Below are 17,976 nucleotides of genomic sequence, written 5' to 3' on the forward strand. Positions count from 1 at the left end.
CCTAGCAAATCTCATTTTAATGAAGACTTTGAGATTCTGCTGAATTCTGCTAGAGAAATTCCCAAGCCAACATATGTACCTCTTAATTCCAAAGAAGAATTTGACTGACCCAACGGCATGCATTTTCTGACCTGGAGACCCTTCAGTTGTATAGGACTACAACATATCTAGCCTGCTAAAAACTAGAAGCCTGATATATGACCTCCAAGAGGTAAGTTTTCTGTCTGTCTTTGCTGCCATCCAGTGGTCATCTGGATTTTTACAGCCCACTTCTGGTAGGCCTAAATTCTGTCCCACCTATTGAGAAGGCTGCAATTGAGGAAGATTGGAAAAGAGGAAGCTGTGATTCCTGGATGTGTATTACCTATCAGACCATCTTTGCTGGATAGCATTATTGCCTGTTAGGGAATTAAACAACTCTGGATGAATTCAGGGATTAAAACCAAATTTTGAGGTCAAATTTCAAGTAAAAGAGAGACAGACATACAGACTGGTTTCATAAGGCACAATAACTGTGATCATACCCATATATTCACAGGTCAGTTAAAAACTGCCCAGAATCATTGAGAGTTATGCGGCATAACTTATAAGTTACCATCTTTTAGAAGATGCATTAGTACAACATGTTTAATTGGTGTTAACTTGTCTATAGATATTCCAGTGGTTTAGGGTGGTTTATAAATACATTTTGTTCGGGTATGGTTCAACATCCCCAGGGAATGGGTTAATACAGGAAACAAATTGAACCTTTTGTGTGAATGCAATTACTGAACAGAATTGTGTTCAACTGTATTTTAGCTTGTGAAAATCCAACCTTGTGTTTAGTTTAGTGAAAATTTAGAAATTTGGACCGGGTGAACCATGATTGATTTAACCACAATAATTGGGTTGTGAGAAAGAAGACTCCAGAGGTTTAAATTTAGGCTTACCAGAAAGCTACTCTATTGTCCTTCAGCCTTTGCCTCCAACTTATCAAATTAGACTTCCGAACTTGGGTGCCATTTGGATTTGTATAGGAACAGCTGCCACAATCCTGCTTTGTAAAGTGGGAACTGTGGACAGTTCAACAGGTCTAAATAAAGATGTTTGCCCTAGAAAAATGCATTCGAGAGAAACGGGAGACAAAAATCCTTGGTTTGTAGAGCTAAACGCATCCTACACGTGTCCAGAGCATCCCTACGTCTTGCGGGGACCGTCACACCTCCCTAGCTTGGAGATGGTTTTAAAACAGAGGTTAAGTAAATCGGCGGAGAGAATTGCAGGACCCAAGCACGTTCCTTTGCATTTAACCAAGGGGGCTTCACGCCTCCCCCTGTATTGCAGTGTTTCTCAACCTTGGAAGCTTGAAGATGGGTGGACTTCAACTCCCAGAATCCCCCAGCCAGCGTTGCTGGCTGGGGGATTCTGGGAATTGAAGTCCACCCATCTTCAAGCTACCAAGGTTGAGAAACACTGCTGTATTGTATTATCGAGGATGGGGGGGAAAGGGGGTGAAATAGGAAGAAGACTTCTTTTATTTTTGCAGGCAATCAAAACCAGTCCAGGAGTCTTTCAGGAGAAGAAGAATCGGGCAATCTGGCGGGGGAGTGCTCTTAACTCCCTCCCCCCTAGGGACCACTTCCCACTTTTAGAAACGACGGAGGATTCCCAAAAGAGGTTTTTGCCCGCATGGGTTATATTTACCGAGTTGAAACCGATGTATTGGCTACCCACCACTTCTCAAGATTATTGGGATTTTTTAATACTGTGTTATTTTTCAACATAGGCTTGCAAATGATTTTGATTTCGCCGCCCCCTCGCAGGGTCCACAGGGACATCCCCCCCCAAGAGTCCTAGGAATACACTTTAAGGAGCACAGCCGTGCCCCCCCACCCCACCCCATCCGGCGTTCCCTGCGGAGTCGTTCAGTCCGGGGCTGTGGATTGACGCCGCGGGACAGCAGAAAGTCGAGGGGGTGGGCGGGGCCTGTGGGCGTGGCCGGCTTCACCGCCGGCCGTCTCATTGGTTGGACTCGAGGCCCGGGGCAGGAAGCGGCGCTGCCCAGCGGAGCTCCCAGATTGAAACTTGCCGTGCGGGAGGCGGTTCGCCCTGCTGCGGTGGGGTCCCGGCAGAGGAAAGACGGGCCGGGGCCCGAAGCCCGAACGTGGAAAAAGCTCTGCCCAGACCAGCCATGCAATACCAGCCGTCGGGGTCGGCCTCTCTGCCCCCTCTCTACGCGCCCACCCCGATGCTGCAGCCGGTGCACCCCACGCCCTTTTACATCGAAGACATCCTGGGCAGGGGGGTGCCGGGGCCGCCTCCCCCCACCTTGCCGTCGCCCAATTCCTCCTTCACCAGCCTGGTGGCTTCCTACCGGACTCCCATCTACGAGCCGACGCCGATCCACCCGGCCTTCTCACACCCCCTGGCTGCAGCCACCTACGGGAGCGGCCCCTACGGCCCTGCGGCCGGGCCGCCCCTCTACCCGTTTCCCCGCGCAGTCGGCGATTACTCGCACGCCCTCCTCCGCCACGATCCCCTGGGTAAGTCTCGCGGCCCGGGGAATAGGAGGAGGGGTTTTTTTGGGGGGGGAGCCGCCGCCGCCGCCGCCGCCGCCTCCTGGCTCCGGCTGGCCTGCTCCGGGATTAGGGGAAAGGGGAGCGGCGTCCCCCCTCCCACTCCACCGTTTTGGCAGGATCCTGCCGGTTCGCCTGATTCCCGAGACGTCTTTGGCGCTCTGGAATCAGAGCTGATTTATGGGGCGATTCTCAGAGGGTCTTTAAGCCTTTAAATAAAAAAAAAAAAGGTGGCCCTATAAAAGAATCCCTCGGGAAGAGTTTTGCTGTGTTTTGAGTAGGAGAAACGAGCAACGCCCAGCCCAGCGGCTCCAGCGGTTTATCACTTTTCACTTTCGCGAATGAAGCGCCGTCTATAATTCCGGACCGATTTAACGGGGGTCGAATAAATAGGGCATCGTCCCAACTCGCGATTTGCGAGGTCGTCTGGAGTGGTTCCAACAGTGGCGGATGGAGGGGTGGGGGTGGGGAGGACAGCGGACGGAAATGGTCCTCTAACCACGGAAACTTCTAACAAGAGTCCGGTCTTGTTGCTGTCTACTAGGAAATTGTGTGCCAGGCTCTGCAGAGATCGCCTTGACATTTGCTTGCCTGTGGCTTCAACCGAGGGATACTACTGCGATCTCTGAGCTGGAGAAACTGCAGACCAACAAGTAGCGAGTCTTTTCAGGAGGTCTGAAGGCGGGTTAACTCGGACTGGTTTTGCTTCCGAGCCCTCTCTTCTTCCGAAGGCTTTCCTTAGAAGTCGGTTTAGTTGAATGAGTTGCCGCCGAGCACTTTCCCTATCTGGGTTTCCTCGGAAGCCAGCGTCATTGTGACGATCAATTAAGTTGCGCGCAAAGGTGGAAGGGGGCGATGGCTCGGCGGTGGCCGTAAATTGTGGGTGCGGTGGACCCGTGTCCGTAGAATTCATTTCTCCCCGGTATTCCCACCCCCAAATTAGGATACAATAATGGGGAACCCCTGGACAAATCGAAAATATTCCGAGGAGTGCATTTTATCACTTTTCGTATCTTGAACAACAGCAGCTAAAAACAGCCATCAATCAGATCATTTAATTACTAAATTTATCTTGCACAGTTCTACAATCCTAGGAAGGATGTGTGTGTGTGGGGGGGGCAAGCCATACCTATTGCCCCCGAATCCTGTACATCTCAACCTCTTTCCTTGATAAATATATAGTCTGGCTTTGAAAGGGTATATGTGTGTGTTTCCACCGTCTTCCCGCCGTTTCCTACGTCCCATTAAATTATAGGATATTCCTACTTTAGTCTACTTTGGTACAGATTCCAATTTAGGTTAACTTAGAAATCAGTGAGTCGGGCAAGGTCAGAAACTTGGCTTAATTGAGAAAAAGGCGTGCTTCTATTATTTGCGGATAAGCGTGCCTATTGGTAATGGACTACAATGCCCATGTCTTTAAGGATTTCTAGAAATTGGGATTCCAGAACTATTGGAAAAACCCAATCCGGATCTCTACGGATCTTTCGGTCCATCACCCGGTCCGGTTCGACCTCGCGTCTTTGCGAATCGCCGGCTTGGCGTAGGAGTCGGTTCGTGCCGTCTGAGCGAGGTTGGCTGACCCCTTTCCGTTCATACAGGATATCTTGAGCTCTTGATAGGAGCAAATCTGGTTTCAGAAGCTGTAAAGTATTTTCCTGGACGCCCGGAGCTGGCTCGTCTCCGGGAGCCGTGCACGCTGCTGATTATTTTATCGACATCCTCAATACAGACACATTCAGGAAACACTCGGCTTCTGATAGCCCGGATCCGTTTTTCTGATATTGTTCATTTCCTCTGTGTGGGATGGAGCTTTATGACAGCTAAAATAACTCGTTGCTTCCTTTCAAGAAAAGAAAAGAAAAAAAAGAAAAAGGCTGTTTGCACCGAAATTGCTGAATGCCTGACGCAAACAACAATGCTGCATTTTCAAAGGCGCGGAGACAGACAGAAAGCCAAACCGAAGCAGGGGGGGGGGGGCGAGTGGAGGGGAGGGGAGGGAGGCGAGGAGAGACAGACTCTTTGAAACGCGCCCGCTCGGCCTCCTGCCTTCTGGCGCGACCTCGGGATCCCGGACCTGCGTAGTCGGTTCCACCCACTCCAGGGAGACTTCCAAGAGGTGCCGAATTGTCGTTTGTTTCTGCGGCCACCTCAATGTCATTTTCCTCCCAGGAACATCTCAAGAGCTTCAGGCCTCCAAGAAATAAGGAGCGCCCCAAAGGCTACCAAGATTTTTTTTGGGGGGGGGGCACTACAAACGTTCTTGGCTTCCTGGCTGTTTTGGTGCTGGGTTCGAGTCGTAAACACAAATAGCAACCCATCATCGTCCAGACTCCTCAGCCCAGGGGGAATAAGTGCCACTGAAGTGGAAGTGCGTAATTGAAACTGCCCATCCCACTCCTACGGGAGAGAGTCCGCTGAAAAAGAGTGGATTGGGACCTGGAAAGTGGCACCCGATTCCATTCGCCGGATGGGACTGGTTTCTGACTTCTAGACTTCTATACAAATGTGGAAAAAAAAACAGAATGGCTGTTCACGAGACACAGATTAGGCAACCACATTTAGCCCAGGATTTTGGGAAACCCAGATGGGCGATCCATTAATTCAGGGCATCCTGGAAACCGCAACATTGTGTTGAGTGAATGGAGGTCAAGTTAATCAGAAGTGGGGTTTCCAGGGAATCTAAGCTCCGAAGACGTCTGCCTCGGGATTTCGGGGTTTTCTGAAGTTGTTTCCTGATTGTTCTCCCTTGCGGATTTAGTTTGAGAATAGTAATCTCCGTTTCCCTGAGAAGGCAGAAGCTCTCTTCAGAATAAACTCCACGTAAGCAACATAGGGGGAATGGCTGTTTCATATACAGAAAATGTGTGAATTCCCCCTATGGTAGAAGTGTGGGATTGTGGCTCATCTCAAAATTTATCGGGGCATGGGAACCTAAGTCAGCATCTTCTCTTTCCCAACCTTCCCCAGATTGAAACAGAAGCTGAATAGTAAGGATTTGCTCCCAGGTACCGCTCACTTTTTCACACACTGGTATTTTAGTTACCGGTATTTCTAAAGATAAATAAAACAACAAAGCACATCCATACATTTTAATGGGATTTTGTCCTTAAGTGTGTTTGAGTCCAAGGTTAAAATTTTTCAGCTTGCTTCCTTCTGTCTATTTTGTGTAGTTGAGGAGGATTGATTAACTTGGTTTGTTCTGAACAGAGATAATTTAACCAAGTTTCGTGGTATATCCATATGGGTTTTCTGGAGAAGACATTCTGTGAATTACATCTAATTACACACACATTTCTTTTCCTGAATCGATTTACATTCGCAAAAACAAATAATATATATTAAGTATTTGCAAATATAAAAGGTGGGTCTGAAAGTGTGTATTCTGCCTTTTCATTTGTAATTCCACTCATTGATTTATGTTTATACAAATGATCTATAAAAAGACTGGATATTTTTTGGATACTGAACATTCTGCAACAAATATTATTGCTCTGTATGGTTTTTATTGCTTTGTTGATTTACCTCCTGAATTACATTATTTGGAAATAAATCTCCTCCCTTCCTGTAAACCGGAAAACAAGAGCCCAGCTAATCCAATTCGTTTTTATTTGCATCCATAAGGCTTTCAACAAAGGACACACACTATAATTGTGATGTTTTAACCTGGCATTCAACTCACAAATCTCACAAATTCAAAAATAGATGTAACTGCTGAATAAATTGTGTAACTTTTTGCAGGGACATTTACAAAAATTTTAAGAGAATCGCTGAAGTCTCCACAAGGTTTTGACACAAAAACCAATTGCCAGAGGAAAAGGCGATGGGGAGCGATCCTATGCTTGCCTCTTGAGGCAACCAGCAAAGCGAGAAGGGAGGATATAGGATTGCTGTCTAAAGAGACGGAAAGCAGGAACCAGTTGGATATTCCTGGCGAAATAGCTGTTTCTGTAAGGAAATTAGGCAGTAAAACAGCAACAATGACGTTGCCGCACACTTTAAGTAAGGTCATCTAGAGATACAGTCCACAGGCCCTAAACCGGGTGATTTATAAGGTTCCTGTCCTCATGCGCATTATGGTGAAGTTCTGTGCCAATTCCAGGAAAAAAAAAGCCGTTTTCTTCTTGCCTCTTCGATCTTCGTTTGTCAATATCATTTTAAAAGGACAAAGAAAATATTTTATTTTTTACTTACATATATTGTAGTGGGCCGGTGTGTGGGGGGGAGAGAATAATTTTCAAATTAAAATTCGTTTATTTGGCTAGCGGGACCAAATACAATTAGGAGGGCGATTGTGGATTCCCTCCTCCCTTTTTATAATATAAGTCTAAACGGCGAAGTTTTGATCTCCGGTTTTGAACGGTTCCACGTCACTTGGGGCATAATTACTTTTAGAACTGAATTGGTGATCAGAGGTTTCGATGGCTTGAGTCGAGAGCCTGAAGCCGTCAGGTGGGATGTAAAATCCCTTTGGGGCCATTCGTTTAAAAATGGATCCTCCGGACAAGAGCCGCTAAAGTTTTCAACCAAATCGGGGGCACTACAGAATCTATCCGGGCAGGTTCAAAATCGCTTTCTCCCCTCTTGATGGCTGAGATCATGAAAGGACCCAGCCCCCCACTCCCACCCCGCAAACCCACCTGCTGGTTGATAGAACGAGACCTTATGCATGGGGGATAGACTTCTAGAAAGCTGTTAGCCGCGAGCGCATAACGAAACCTCCATGTTTAGGAGTAGTGTACCTCCGAGGACAAAGAATGAGAATAACTCGACAGAGTTCGGCAGAGGGCGATCAGCAGGCGGGCCTGACCCAAGAGGATCGGGCGCGAGATCTGGATCTGGTCTCTTCTGCGCGGGGAGGAAGCGGGGGCGCAATCTTTGCCTTCCAAATTGATGCCCGGGGTTTGTTTGAAGCCGTATTCGAGCTGCAGGGAGGAAGGCTCGGCTCTTTCTTCTCCTTTTGATGCACCAACAGGAAACACATTGACGGAAATGCTGCCCTCGCCTTCTGCGGCCTGCTTCCAGGATCCTCTGCCCCCCGGCGCACGTCAAAAGGCTGGCCCAAGAGAGAACCGCGCCGACTCGGTCCTGCCGCCCACCCAACTCCCGGCAGATTCGGACAACCAGCTGTCCCTTAAAGTCTAGTAGTCCGTCTGAATAGACAAGCCTGCATCTTAAACGGGTGGACTTCGGATTTTAGGAACTCTGGCTGAGTTGAAACCGATTGCCAGTTTTGTGTGCTGTGGTTTTCGACCCCTTGGACGCAACTGATTTGCATTACAACTCCCACGATCCCTTTCAAAGCTGCCTGATGGAAGCTGAAGCAGGTGGAGGGAAGTAGGTTGGGTCCCCCAATCTATAACAGACAGTCTCCTCCAGATGCCCCTACCCCAACCATAAGTTTAATATTTTTTTTATTTTATTTTTTTTATTTTGTCAAGCACGTATTAGATAACAGATATAGGTATAAACATGGTTATTAATACATGAAATGGATACGAATAAAAGAGGATATTAGGACAGGGACGGTAGGCACGCTTTGGCCTATTGTGTATCATCCTGTGCGATTTAGCTTCTGTGCGACCTTCACATCATACAGTTGGGTTGAGTACATGATGAGTAAAGTAATGTGGGATTGCGCGAACACACCCTCCTAATACAGATAGTCCTCGATTTACAACAATTCATTTAGTGACTGTTCAAAGTTACAATGGCACTGAAAAAAGTGACTTATTACCGTTTTTCACACTTATAACTGTTGCAGGATCCCCATGGTCACATGATGAAAATTCAGATGCTTGGCAGCTGGTTCATATTTATGACGACTGCAGTGTCCCAGGGTCATGTGATCAGCTTTTGCGACCTTCTGACAAGCAAAGTCAATGGGAAATCTAGATTCACTTAACAACCATGTTACTTACTTAACAAATGCGATGATTCACTTAACAATTGTGGCATGAAAAGTCGTAAAAAAATGGCAAACTCACTTAACAAATGTTTCACTTGGCAACATAAATTTTGGGCTCAATTGTGTTCGTAACTCAAGGGCTACCTGTAGATATTGCCAGAGTGGGGCTAGACATTCACGAAAACACCTGCACTAGGACCGTGGTTGGGCCCAAAGTGACTTTTAGAAAGCGGACTTCCAATTGTAAAGTTTGTTTCTACCAAAATATTGTGGGAATCTGACTGGGAAACAATCTAGGGCAGCAGCAAAATAAGCAATTTCCCTTCCCACAGTTCTGTCTGTAATCTTCAGGTCTCTCGCTTAATGACGCCTGTGGGCGTTTAAGGTACTGCTGGTGTACCAATTAAATATACCCATCGAAAAGAAGCTACAAATGGGAAATATTTGCTATCCATCTGCTGAGCTCAGACCAGGCCTTCCTCGGCGCGCAGGTGTTTCTTATGACACACCTATGGACAAGTGAGGATTTTTAATGCTGTTTAAAATGCCTTTGGAAAGAAACCCATCAAGTGAAGAAGAACGATCCAGAGAGGGATGTCTTTGCACTCCATACCATTCTCACCGAGTGATTTAAGAATGAAACGCTGGGCTCTTAGTTGAATGTTTTTTGATATGGGACACATTTTATCAATGGCTAGATAACAGGAACAGAAGTTAGAAAGGAGGAGATATAAATGGAGGAAATGGTATTGAGGAGAGTTGTTAAAGATGATGTTAAATGTTAAGTATTATTAAAGTTATTATTTTTGTTGTTAGTTGGGAAGTCAAGTCTGACCCATTGTGACCCCATGGACAATGTTCCTCCAGGCCTTCCTGTCTTCTACCATCCTCTGGAATCCATTTAAGCTCACGCCTATTTTTATATTTTTATATTAATATAATAATATTATATTATATTATAAATAATAATATAATATATTAATTATATTATTATATTATTAATACGATGGTGATGACAATAAAGATGTATAAACATGACTATTTAAACATAACTGTACCCAAAATACACTGTTTGATGAAAATTGAATGTTATATAAATAAAACATGAAAAAAAAAAAGGGATGAAACGCTGGGCTCTTAGCTGCTTCCTCGACGGTCACGTCGGGAGGGTCCGAAATTGCGGGGAGGGGAACCCTTTCCACCCTAAAATGCCTTGCTTTGCAGGGGTAACATGCGGAAGGCTGCCGCTTCCCCCATCTGGGCGGGAGGGAACCGGGACTGCCTCCTTGTTTGTCGGGACCAAAGATCAGTAGAATTACGAACAAGTGTTTTTTTTCCCCCTTGAGTTTAAGCAAGGGAAGGGTAAGTACTCCGAGTTGGAGAAAGCGGAGGAAAGCCAGCCAGGAAAGCGAGAGTCCGTGGCGGAGAAAGGGAGCTCCTGCCGCCCCTCCCTGGTGGTTCCTAACCCCCACCCCGTTTGGTGTCTCTTGCAGGGAAGCCGCTGCTGTGGAGCCCCTTCATGCAGAGGCCGCTGCACAAGCGGAAAGGAGGCCAAGTGCGCTTTTCCAACGACCAAACCATCGAGCTGGAGAAGAAGTTCGAGACGCAGAAATATCTCTCCCCGCCGGAACGGAAGCGCCTGGCGAAAGTGCTGCAGCTCAGCGAGAGGCAGGTGAGAAGGCCGCCAAAAACGTTTCCCGCCAAAACTGAATTCGGGGGTGGTGGTGAAACGGACTTCGCCGGCGGAGGCAGCCAAGTTAGTAGAAGGCTCCTTTTCCCGCGAAGAGCCGCCTTTGGTTTGCTTTGCCTTAAGAATGGAGGCTGGTGGAAGTCGCTGGGTCTCCAAAACCTTGAACCCTTTGGAGGCAACAGGCTCCAAAGTGGGATGCACCAGTTACAGGGCTGCACAATACAGGTAGTCCTCGACTTAACGACCGCGATGGAGCCCAGAATTTATCTTGCTAAGTGAAAAATTTGTTAATGTGAGTTTTGCCCCATTTTAAGACTTTTCTGGCCAAGTTTGTTAAAGCAAATCACTGCTAATATTAAACTAGGAACATGGTGGTTAAGTGAATCTGGCTTCCCCATTGACTTTGCTGGTCAGAAGGTAGCAAAAGGGGATCGGTTGTCAAGCGTCCTAATATAAATCACGTGACCATGGGGATGCTGCAGCAGTCATAAGTGTGAAAAACAGTCATAAGTCACTTTTTTCAGTGCCGTTGTAACTTTGGTCACTAAATGAACTGTTGTAAATCGAGGACTACCGATACAATATCCTGAAGTGTGGGAAAAAAATATGACAATGCCTGATTATATTTTATTTAAAGCAGTGAGTTCTCAAACATTTTGGTCGCTGGGGACCCGTATACGTTCTTAAACTATTGCAGACATTGATTTATGTGGGTTACATCAATCAATATGTACTGTATTAAAACAAATATTTGTTTGACTTTGAGGATCCTTGAAATGGGGTCCCCAGACTATACTTTGAGAACTGCAGATTTAAAGCACATCTAAAGAAAGAAGTTAAGCTGTACAAATAATTTATATTAAGTATAAACAATATGCCAAATATAATGTAATTGGTATGTATGTATATGTTAGTATAGTAATATTTAATTTATAAATAAGCATACATATGTTGAGGTGTGTGCTATTTTTTTTTTTAAACTGATAAGGTGTGAATCAGAAAAATGTGGAGAGGTTCCACTATGGATTACATTCAATCCACAGGTTGTTCATTTGAAAATTAAGTATCAGAAGAATTATTTCCAAATTCCACAAATCCTACCCACTAATCTCCTCTGCAGGCCTCATAAAAGCAAATTGATGTGCGTTTATTATTTGGAACATAGCTGTGCCCTCTCTGTGCAGGATCAATACAGTTAGATGTCTCTGTCATTCTGATAGGCTCTTTTTTTCTTGCTTGAGAAAGTCTCTGAATTTGGGAACAGGAAGGGGATGGGGTAAAGAGACTTTTAAGTGGATGTCATTGCTCTCAAATCTTCCCTTTCAGGGGCCTGAAAAAACAAGACAGTGGCTCCACTTCTCAGGTTGTTAAATACTATAGGCGTGTTTCACTTAACAGGGAGAACTTCCTGTAGACAGGTTAAATCAGAAGTCACATTTGAATTAGGTTCCTTCCTTACTCTGATACTATTAAAAATATCTAGTTTTTGAGTAGGCATTTACAGTATTGCAGTTCCTGATGAGTATCTCAGGCCTATCCATAGCAGATAAGTGTGTATTGGATTGTACTTTTTAGAGGGGTTTTTCCCTCATAATTTTCTCTCATGTAAACTTTTTTCTCCCCCCCCCAATTAGGTTAAAACATGGTTCCAAAACCGGCGAGCAAAATGGAGGCGTTTAAAGCAGGTAAGTGTAATGTTTCCTGCTCCTCAATCTTACTAGCTGTCCCCAGATTCCTGTATTTTAATTAGAGAGATCAGAATCATAGGGAGTGCTTAATTATTTCAGCTTACTTAAGAGGACAAGTGACATTCCGAAACATTACATTTGAAAAGCTCCTGAATCACAGCAACATGTTTGTTTTTACAAAAGTTGTGGCATGTTTAGATATTGTTGACAGTTTCTTGTGCTAAGCGGTACATGCCCTCTGTTCACATGCAGTTATTGAATCCTAATCAAATTAAACTCCTGATGAACACATTTCCTGGGTTCACACATTATCCTCGGCCATGATGTCTTGTTTTAACCATGCATTGATAAGTGAATCATAGTTCACACATTGTGATAAGCTGAAAAATGAACTTTGCAACTAGAAGAGTTATGCACAGATAATGTTTAATCGAAACCAAACCAAGCACATTATACAACATTGGTATGATTTCATTTTGGGATTCACACTTTAATTAAGATGCAGCTTCCTAACTTTGAAACTATATGTCTACTTGATTTCCCATGGAGCAGAACCAACCTAAAATGTAATTTGCCTAATTTTTATGGATTACCTTTCACCCTTTTACCTTTAACAATTCACCTCAGTCATTATTTCCAAATCCCAGTTTGATTTATAGTGCTATAGGTTTCTTAGTGTTTTCTCATACAGATATTAACAGGTCTAATTCTGCTTAGATTTCTGAGCTGAGCCAAGGTCAGGAAGATGTTGCTGACGTCTAGCCTAATGTCTAGCTACTATTTTACCCTAATGTCTAGCTACTATTTTTATTAAAGAGTGAGTGGCTCACTTAATTTTTTATTTTACTCACTATCAAGCGAGTCTAAGCGGATTAAAATCTCATAAATTACAGGGTAACAAATTGGAATGTTAATAACATAGTTAAAACTTAAAACATTAAAATTAACAACAAATTGAATAAAAAGGACTAATATATAAATGGGGTAGAGGTAAGATATTCTCCTAATCTTATAACTGCCTCCAGAATGGGACTGTCCTAAGCCAGTTGGCAGAACTAGGTTTTCAGAAAACTAGATTTCTGTAATGTCCAAAGGAAGCTTGAAATGTCCAATATTTTCCAAACTAGTTGTTTTCTCACCAAATAGTCTTGATTCCATGACTTCTGTGTTTGTTCTCAGGAGACCCCTCAACCCAACAAAAAAGAGTCAGAAAGTGGAGAAAGTCTTCAGACTTCCAAACAAGAAAATTGCTTGAGTCCTGAGATGGATAAGGGAGTTTCTCCACGTAGGCCACAATATACCCCTTCACCTGTCTCCCAAGAAGAGTTGGATTCGGACATCTCAGATGATTCAGATCAAGAGGTGGACATTGAGGGAGACAAAGGCTATTTCAACGGTCCCCATCTGTAGCACTTGAAGATGGACTTTCCCTCTATTTGCACTTTAAGAGGAACTGGCTTGACAAAAACAATCAGTGCTAAAAAAAAGGGGTTTTCTCTTCTCTTTCAGTTGGATGGAGAAAGAGGGAAGGAATAACAAACTCTGTAAATAATTGTCATTGTGTTTGTCGAGACAATCCATTTGATAAAGGAGTAGATCCTTTCATGACTGGAAGGGAATCCTATATTTGCGTTCCTCTATTTGTACTGGGATTGATTTTGTATCCTAGCCCAGAATGCTGCATTCTCCTCCATGAATTTAAACATCAAGATCCTTAGACCACAGGGAGAAAAAAGAACAATTACAACAGGGAACAACACGAAAAAGGAATTTTCTGATGTCTCAAGGAAAATTTTAGTTCTTTGGATGCATCCTTTTGCAGAGATCTCACAAATGTAATAGTATGCAGAATGAAATCAGTTTTGCATGGGTCATAAGAGTATCCTTCATGAAAGTACATATTCCATTAAAATAACCTTTCCTGAGGTATGGAAAATAATGTATGAGACATTTATTAGGTGTGTAGCAAGGTCTTAAATAATACAAATAATAGTAGGAAAATGAAAAGGAACTTTATTTTGGGTTGATTTGAGATATGAACAGTCTAAGGAACTTGATATTGGCCTATACTAACCATGCTCACTAGTCCAAGGTCGGAAGGGAGAAACTATGGTTATACATTCACTTATCATGTTTAGTCATAATATAGATTTTTGGTTTGTAGATCCTAGTTTGTGGTCTGTTTTTTAATCCAACTACTATAGCCTATTCAAGAACCCATGCCTAAAACCATGCCTTTGAATGAATTATGAATCCAGATTGTGTGAAATGATTCTACCTGTGTACAGTATCCTAGAACAAGGAAGAATCCTAAAAAGGCCTTATTCACTAAGATGTTATGTAGTTTGTTTTCTTTTAGCTTAGTGTGATCTATAAGTCAACTATAATGTTGTGTATGATGTAGATCATTAGAGCATGTTCAAAATCCTGGCTGGGTTCCCATTCTTTGTGGCTTAGAATCTTACATTGACACAGCCAGTGTGGTTTATTTAGCAGAGTTTACTTGTTGTATGATTTCAGTAAACAATGGCTAAAGAATACCAGAGACCAACAGATCAGAACGAAGAAGCTTCGTGAATGAGAAGTGAAACATTTTAAAGAAAAAACAAAGTCCAGTTGCCTTTTGAAAAAGCACCTTTGGGACAACTGTGACCTGGATGATTGAGAATCTCCATAAATATTTACCAGATACCTATAGACACTAACTTTGTTTTTTTCAAACTGTTACCCTCCAGATGTGTTGGGCTACAGCTATATCTGTTCCCAAACCACTTCTATAGCCCAATCCATCTGAATGGGAACCAGATTAATGAAGGCTGCAGAGGACAGCACAATGGAAATATTACTATGCACCTCCAAGCAGGTCTTTGTCTTTACAACTAACACTATTACATGTCCATTTAAATATAAGCCCCATTAATTCAGTGGGATTTATGTCCCAGATGTATATAAAATTGAAGGCTATTTTTAAAAATATTCAGTATATATTTCATTTATTTTAATACATTTTTAAAATGTTATATGTATGAGTACATATGTTTATATGTATGCTCTTAAAGATGGAGACTAAAACAAAACTAATGGATTTGGTTACTTGCCCTTTATGTTTTGCTAACTATTTTTATATAAGGATCTGTTGTGTTTAAGTAAAGCTTGCCTACACATTACATTCTGAGAGTCCAGAGAAGCCATGTACGCTAAGAAATGCCTACACAAAAACTTTAATGAGATTGTCTTTCTAAATGTGATAGTCTATTGCCTTTCTTTTGCTTGCACCTATTTGCTCTGCATTTTAAAGAGCCTGGCTCAAAAAGAAGGCATCCTCAATTTAAGCTTTATCTTGCTAACTGCACCCATGAAGGTTCGTAGGTAATCTTACTGAAATAATTTGCCATGCACTTCTTCTGGAACGATTTTTCAACTTCTGCCCAATAGTGATGGATTTCCAACCAGGCCACAAGCAAAATCCTTACCTAGTTGACGATTATGAAACTATCTGATGGATATAAGATGCTGAAAAGAAATTTTCAGCAAATGCATTTAGGGTTTGTCTAATACCAAGTCATACTGTTCAGCCATAAAACATGATCTACAGTATACAGTGGTAATTATGCCAATGAATTCTGGCATCTTGATCTGAGGGGACTGCAAAATGATTGCATATGGCCCTGGAACCAGAGTTTGCTGACTTGGTGAGTTGCTTGTACCACGGTTTTTAAAGTATATTTCTATGGCCAAGAAAACCTGCATCCTGAAACTGGCCACCACGTGGTTCATTCCATGTGGGTGGCCTAACACTCTTTTTGTAACTTCTTAATATCTTGAGGTTGCTGAAATATGGCAGAGTAGGAGTTTTCAGTGGTTCAGTTTTCCCTTCCCCAAAATATAGGATGTGAATAAAGTAGGAAGCAAACTTGTATTCATTTTCCCCATTAAAAAGTTCCAATCTATTAAATATTCTGATTAGATTATTTTGCTGCCAAACTTGGGTGACATAGTTTTGAGGAAGTGAGGGTAGCAGAAGCTAGAAACAAGATTTCTAGAGCCATTTTGATCTAGTGGTTAAGATACAGTACCAGGTTACAAAGCAAGAGATTGTGAGTTTAAGCCCAGCCTTAGCCATGAAAGCCAGCATGGATATGTTTGCTGCCTTGAGTTGTTTGTAAAAATAATAAAGACAGGATATAAATAAATGAACAAAAAAATAGAAATAAGAGTACATTGGCTTCCAGAGGTTGCCATTCCTATCCTTATTCCCCCCCACTCCACCAATTGGATAAAAACAGGCCATTCTTTTGTTTCAGGAGGTTTTAAGAGCAAGAATAGTTTGATTTTCAAATTTCTCTGTTCAATATTCCCATCTTTAAACAACCCTCCTAACAATCAAAAAGGGCTGAAAAAAATAATATTGTTACTGGTCAATGTCCTGCAGTCATCCAAAAAGTTGAGCAGCTGAGTGTGTCTCATTGCCCGCTGCTTATTCATGGCTTAACTCAGGAGTACACATCCTCCCTATCCCAAATATTACAGCTGCCTAAACACTGGTAAAAAAATCAGTCTTGTTTTACTGATAGATGAGAATATTTATAGCTCAGGGTTGAACTGTGGGATCCTTGGTGTTCTCTGAGCTTGGTGCTTTTTCTTTCCTAGTTTCATTATCAAATTAAGTAACAACATCAGTGCTAGAAGGGAGTGGGGGGAGGTTGCCTGTTACATGAAAAAAATCTATGTTGTGTCTTTGTACCTGTTGTACAATAAATAAAATCATAGAAGGGGATCTATCATAACCTATTATGCAGAACCAAAGGTATGGGCAAGAAACCAAAGTTACTGTGCACACTGTCATATTCTTCTGCTCTCTGGTAACCCCTATTTATCCGAGGCCATGTGTGTTCAGATTTAGAGTAGCCACAATTGTTGGTCTGCAAGAACTGGAATTGGAAATAAACTTGACATTCTAATTTCTGCAAACCAAGAACGTGTTGATTAATGAAAGATGAATTAAATCTTGCAACTGTGGGCAGTTGCAGGTGGCAAGGGACTTTGTGTGCATCACAATCTTATCAGACAAATGATGCACAAGACATAATTCGCATCATTTGCTCAAAGATGTGCTATCCATGACATCAAGACTTTTGACCACCTGTGCTTTCATCTTAAAGGACCACTTGCAATAGGGAGTAATTTTACAATGCATTTACTCTTTTAACTTGCTACAGAAATTTAGTTATATGACCATAGCCAAAGAGTAGGATGATAGATACTGTATTTTTATCCTTCCTGCTGCTATTTTTGTTGTGTAATTGTTTCATTTTTATGTTTAATCACAGAAAATTATAATATTGGAGACTTTTGGATTTACTTGTGAAATAAAACTTGGCCAGTGCCCATCCCAGGCAGTTAGTAATATTGTTTAAATAACCAGCCACATATTTCATGGATTATTTGTAATAGATTACTTCCAAATATATTTAAAAGAAAGTATGTATTACTGTATGTATGTGTAGCACAAATACTAGCACAAGTTTCTGGTCCTCCTAGTTTAACTCCTTATAAGTACTAAAGGTTAGAACACTTTGAAAATTTAGAGATGGCAAACTTTGGGCTCGGTAAATCAACATTCCTCAATTGTGTGTGTGTGTGCGTGTGCAGTCAAATCATTGTTTTCTTTTGGTGACTGGATGGATTAGTCCCTGCAGTTTTCTCAGGGACTTATTTTAAAAAGTGGTTTGCCCTTGTTTCATTCCTAGGGCAGATAGAAAGTGGCTGGCTCAAAAGTATCCAGATCACTTCATGCAAGGCAGAACTAGAACCCAGCTCTTCCAGTTTCTTCTGGTACTTTTAACCAAACAGGCTCTCTTCCTTAATTCAGTGGTCTTCAAAAACATCTGGACAGACCACAATAGAGATTACAATACAAGAACCTTCTTTAATTTAGCATTTAACATTTCTTTAAGTCCATGTTTTCAAAAGTTTGTAAGAAGACCATTTTTTCCCGAAACACTATTGTATTTGGGAGAAAACCTTAAGAGAGAGGAGACATGCATGACAAATGTTACAATGTGAGAATATTTAACTGGAAATGTACAGGAGGAAGAAACATCCATGATAGCCTTTGTCGACTTAGTGCCCCAC

The 17,976-nt window shown here is 42.6% G+C and overlaps 1 protein-coding gene across 1 annotated transcript; it reads left to right on the plus strand.

Moving 5' to 3' along the window:
• Window positions 1–2,060: 2,060 nt before the first annotated feature.
• Window positions 2,061–17,236, plus strand: HHEX (hematopoietically expressed homeobox). The gene is made up of 4 exons (XM_034430435.3): window positions 2,061–2,522; window positions 9,957–10,135; window positions 11,788–11,838; window positions 13,021–17,236. Exons 1-4 carry the CDS (start codon window positions 2,171–2,173, stop codon window positions 13,249–13,251), a joined length of 813 nt encoding a protein of 270 aa, XP_034286326.1. The 5' UTR covers window positions 2,061–2,170; the 3' UTR covers window positions 13,252–17,236.
• The last annotated feature ends 740 nt before the right edge of the window (window positions 17,237–17,976 follow it).

Source organism: Pantherophis guttatus, chromosome 6 (assembly GCF_059756535.1).
Source record: "Pantherophis guttatus breed Tessera chromosome 6, ASM5975653v1, whole genome shotgun sequence".
Lineage (NCBI taxonomy): Eukaryota > Metazoa > Chordata > Lepidosauria > Squamata > Colubridae > Pantherophis > Pantherophis guttatus.

Coding starts and splice junctions, on each gene's coding strand:
- HHEX (XM_034430435.3), top strand. CDS start 2,171: ATGCAATACCAGCCGTCGGGGTCGGCCTCTCTGCCCCCTCTCTACGCG. Junction 2,523..9,956: donor CCTCCGCCACGATCCCCTGG/GTAAGTCTCGCG, acceptor TGTCTCTTGCAG/GGAAGCCGCTGCTGTGGAGC. Junction 10,136..11,787: donor TGCAGCTCAGCGAGAGGCAG/GTGAGAAGGCCG, acceptor CCCCCCAATTAG/GTTAAAACATGGTTCCAAAA.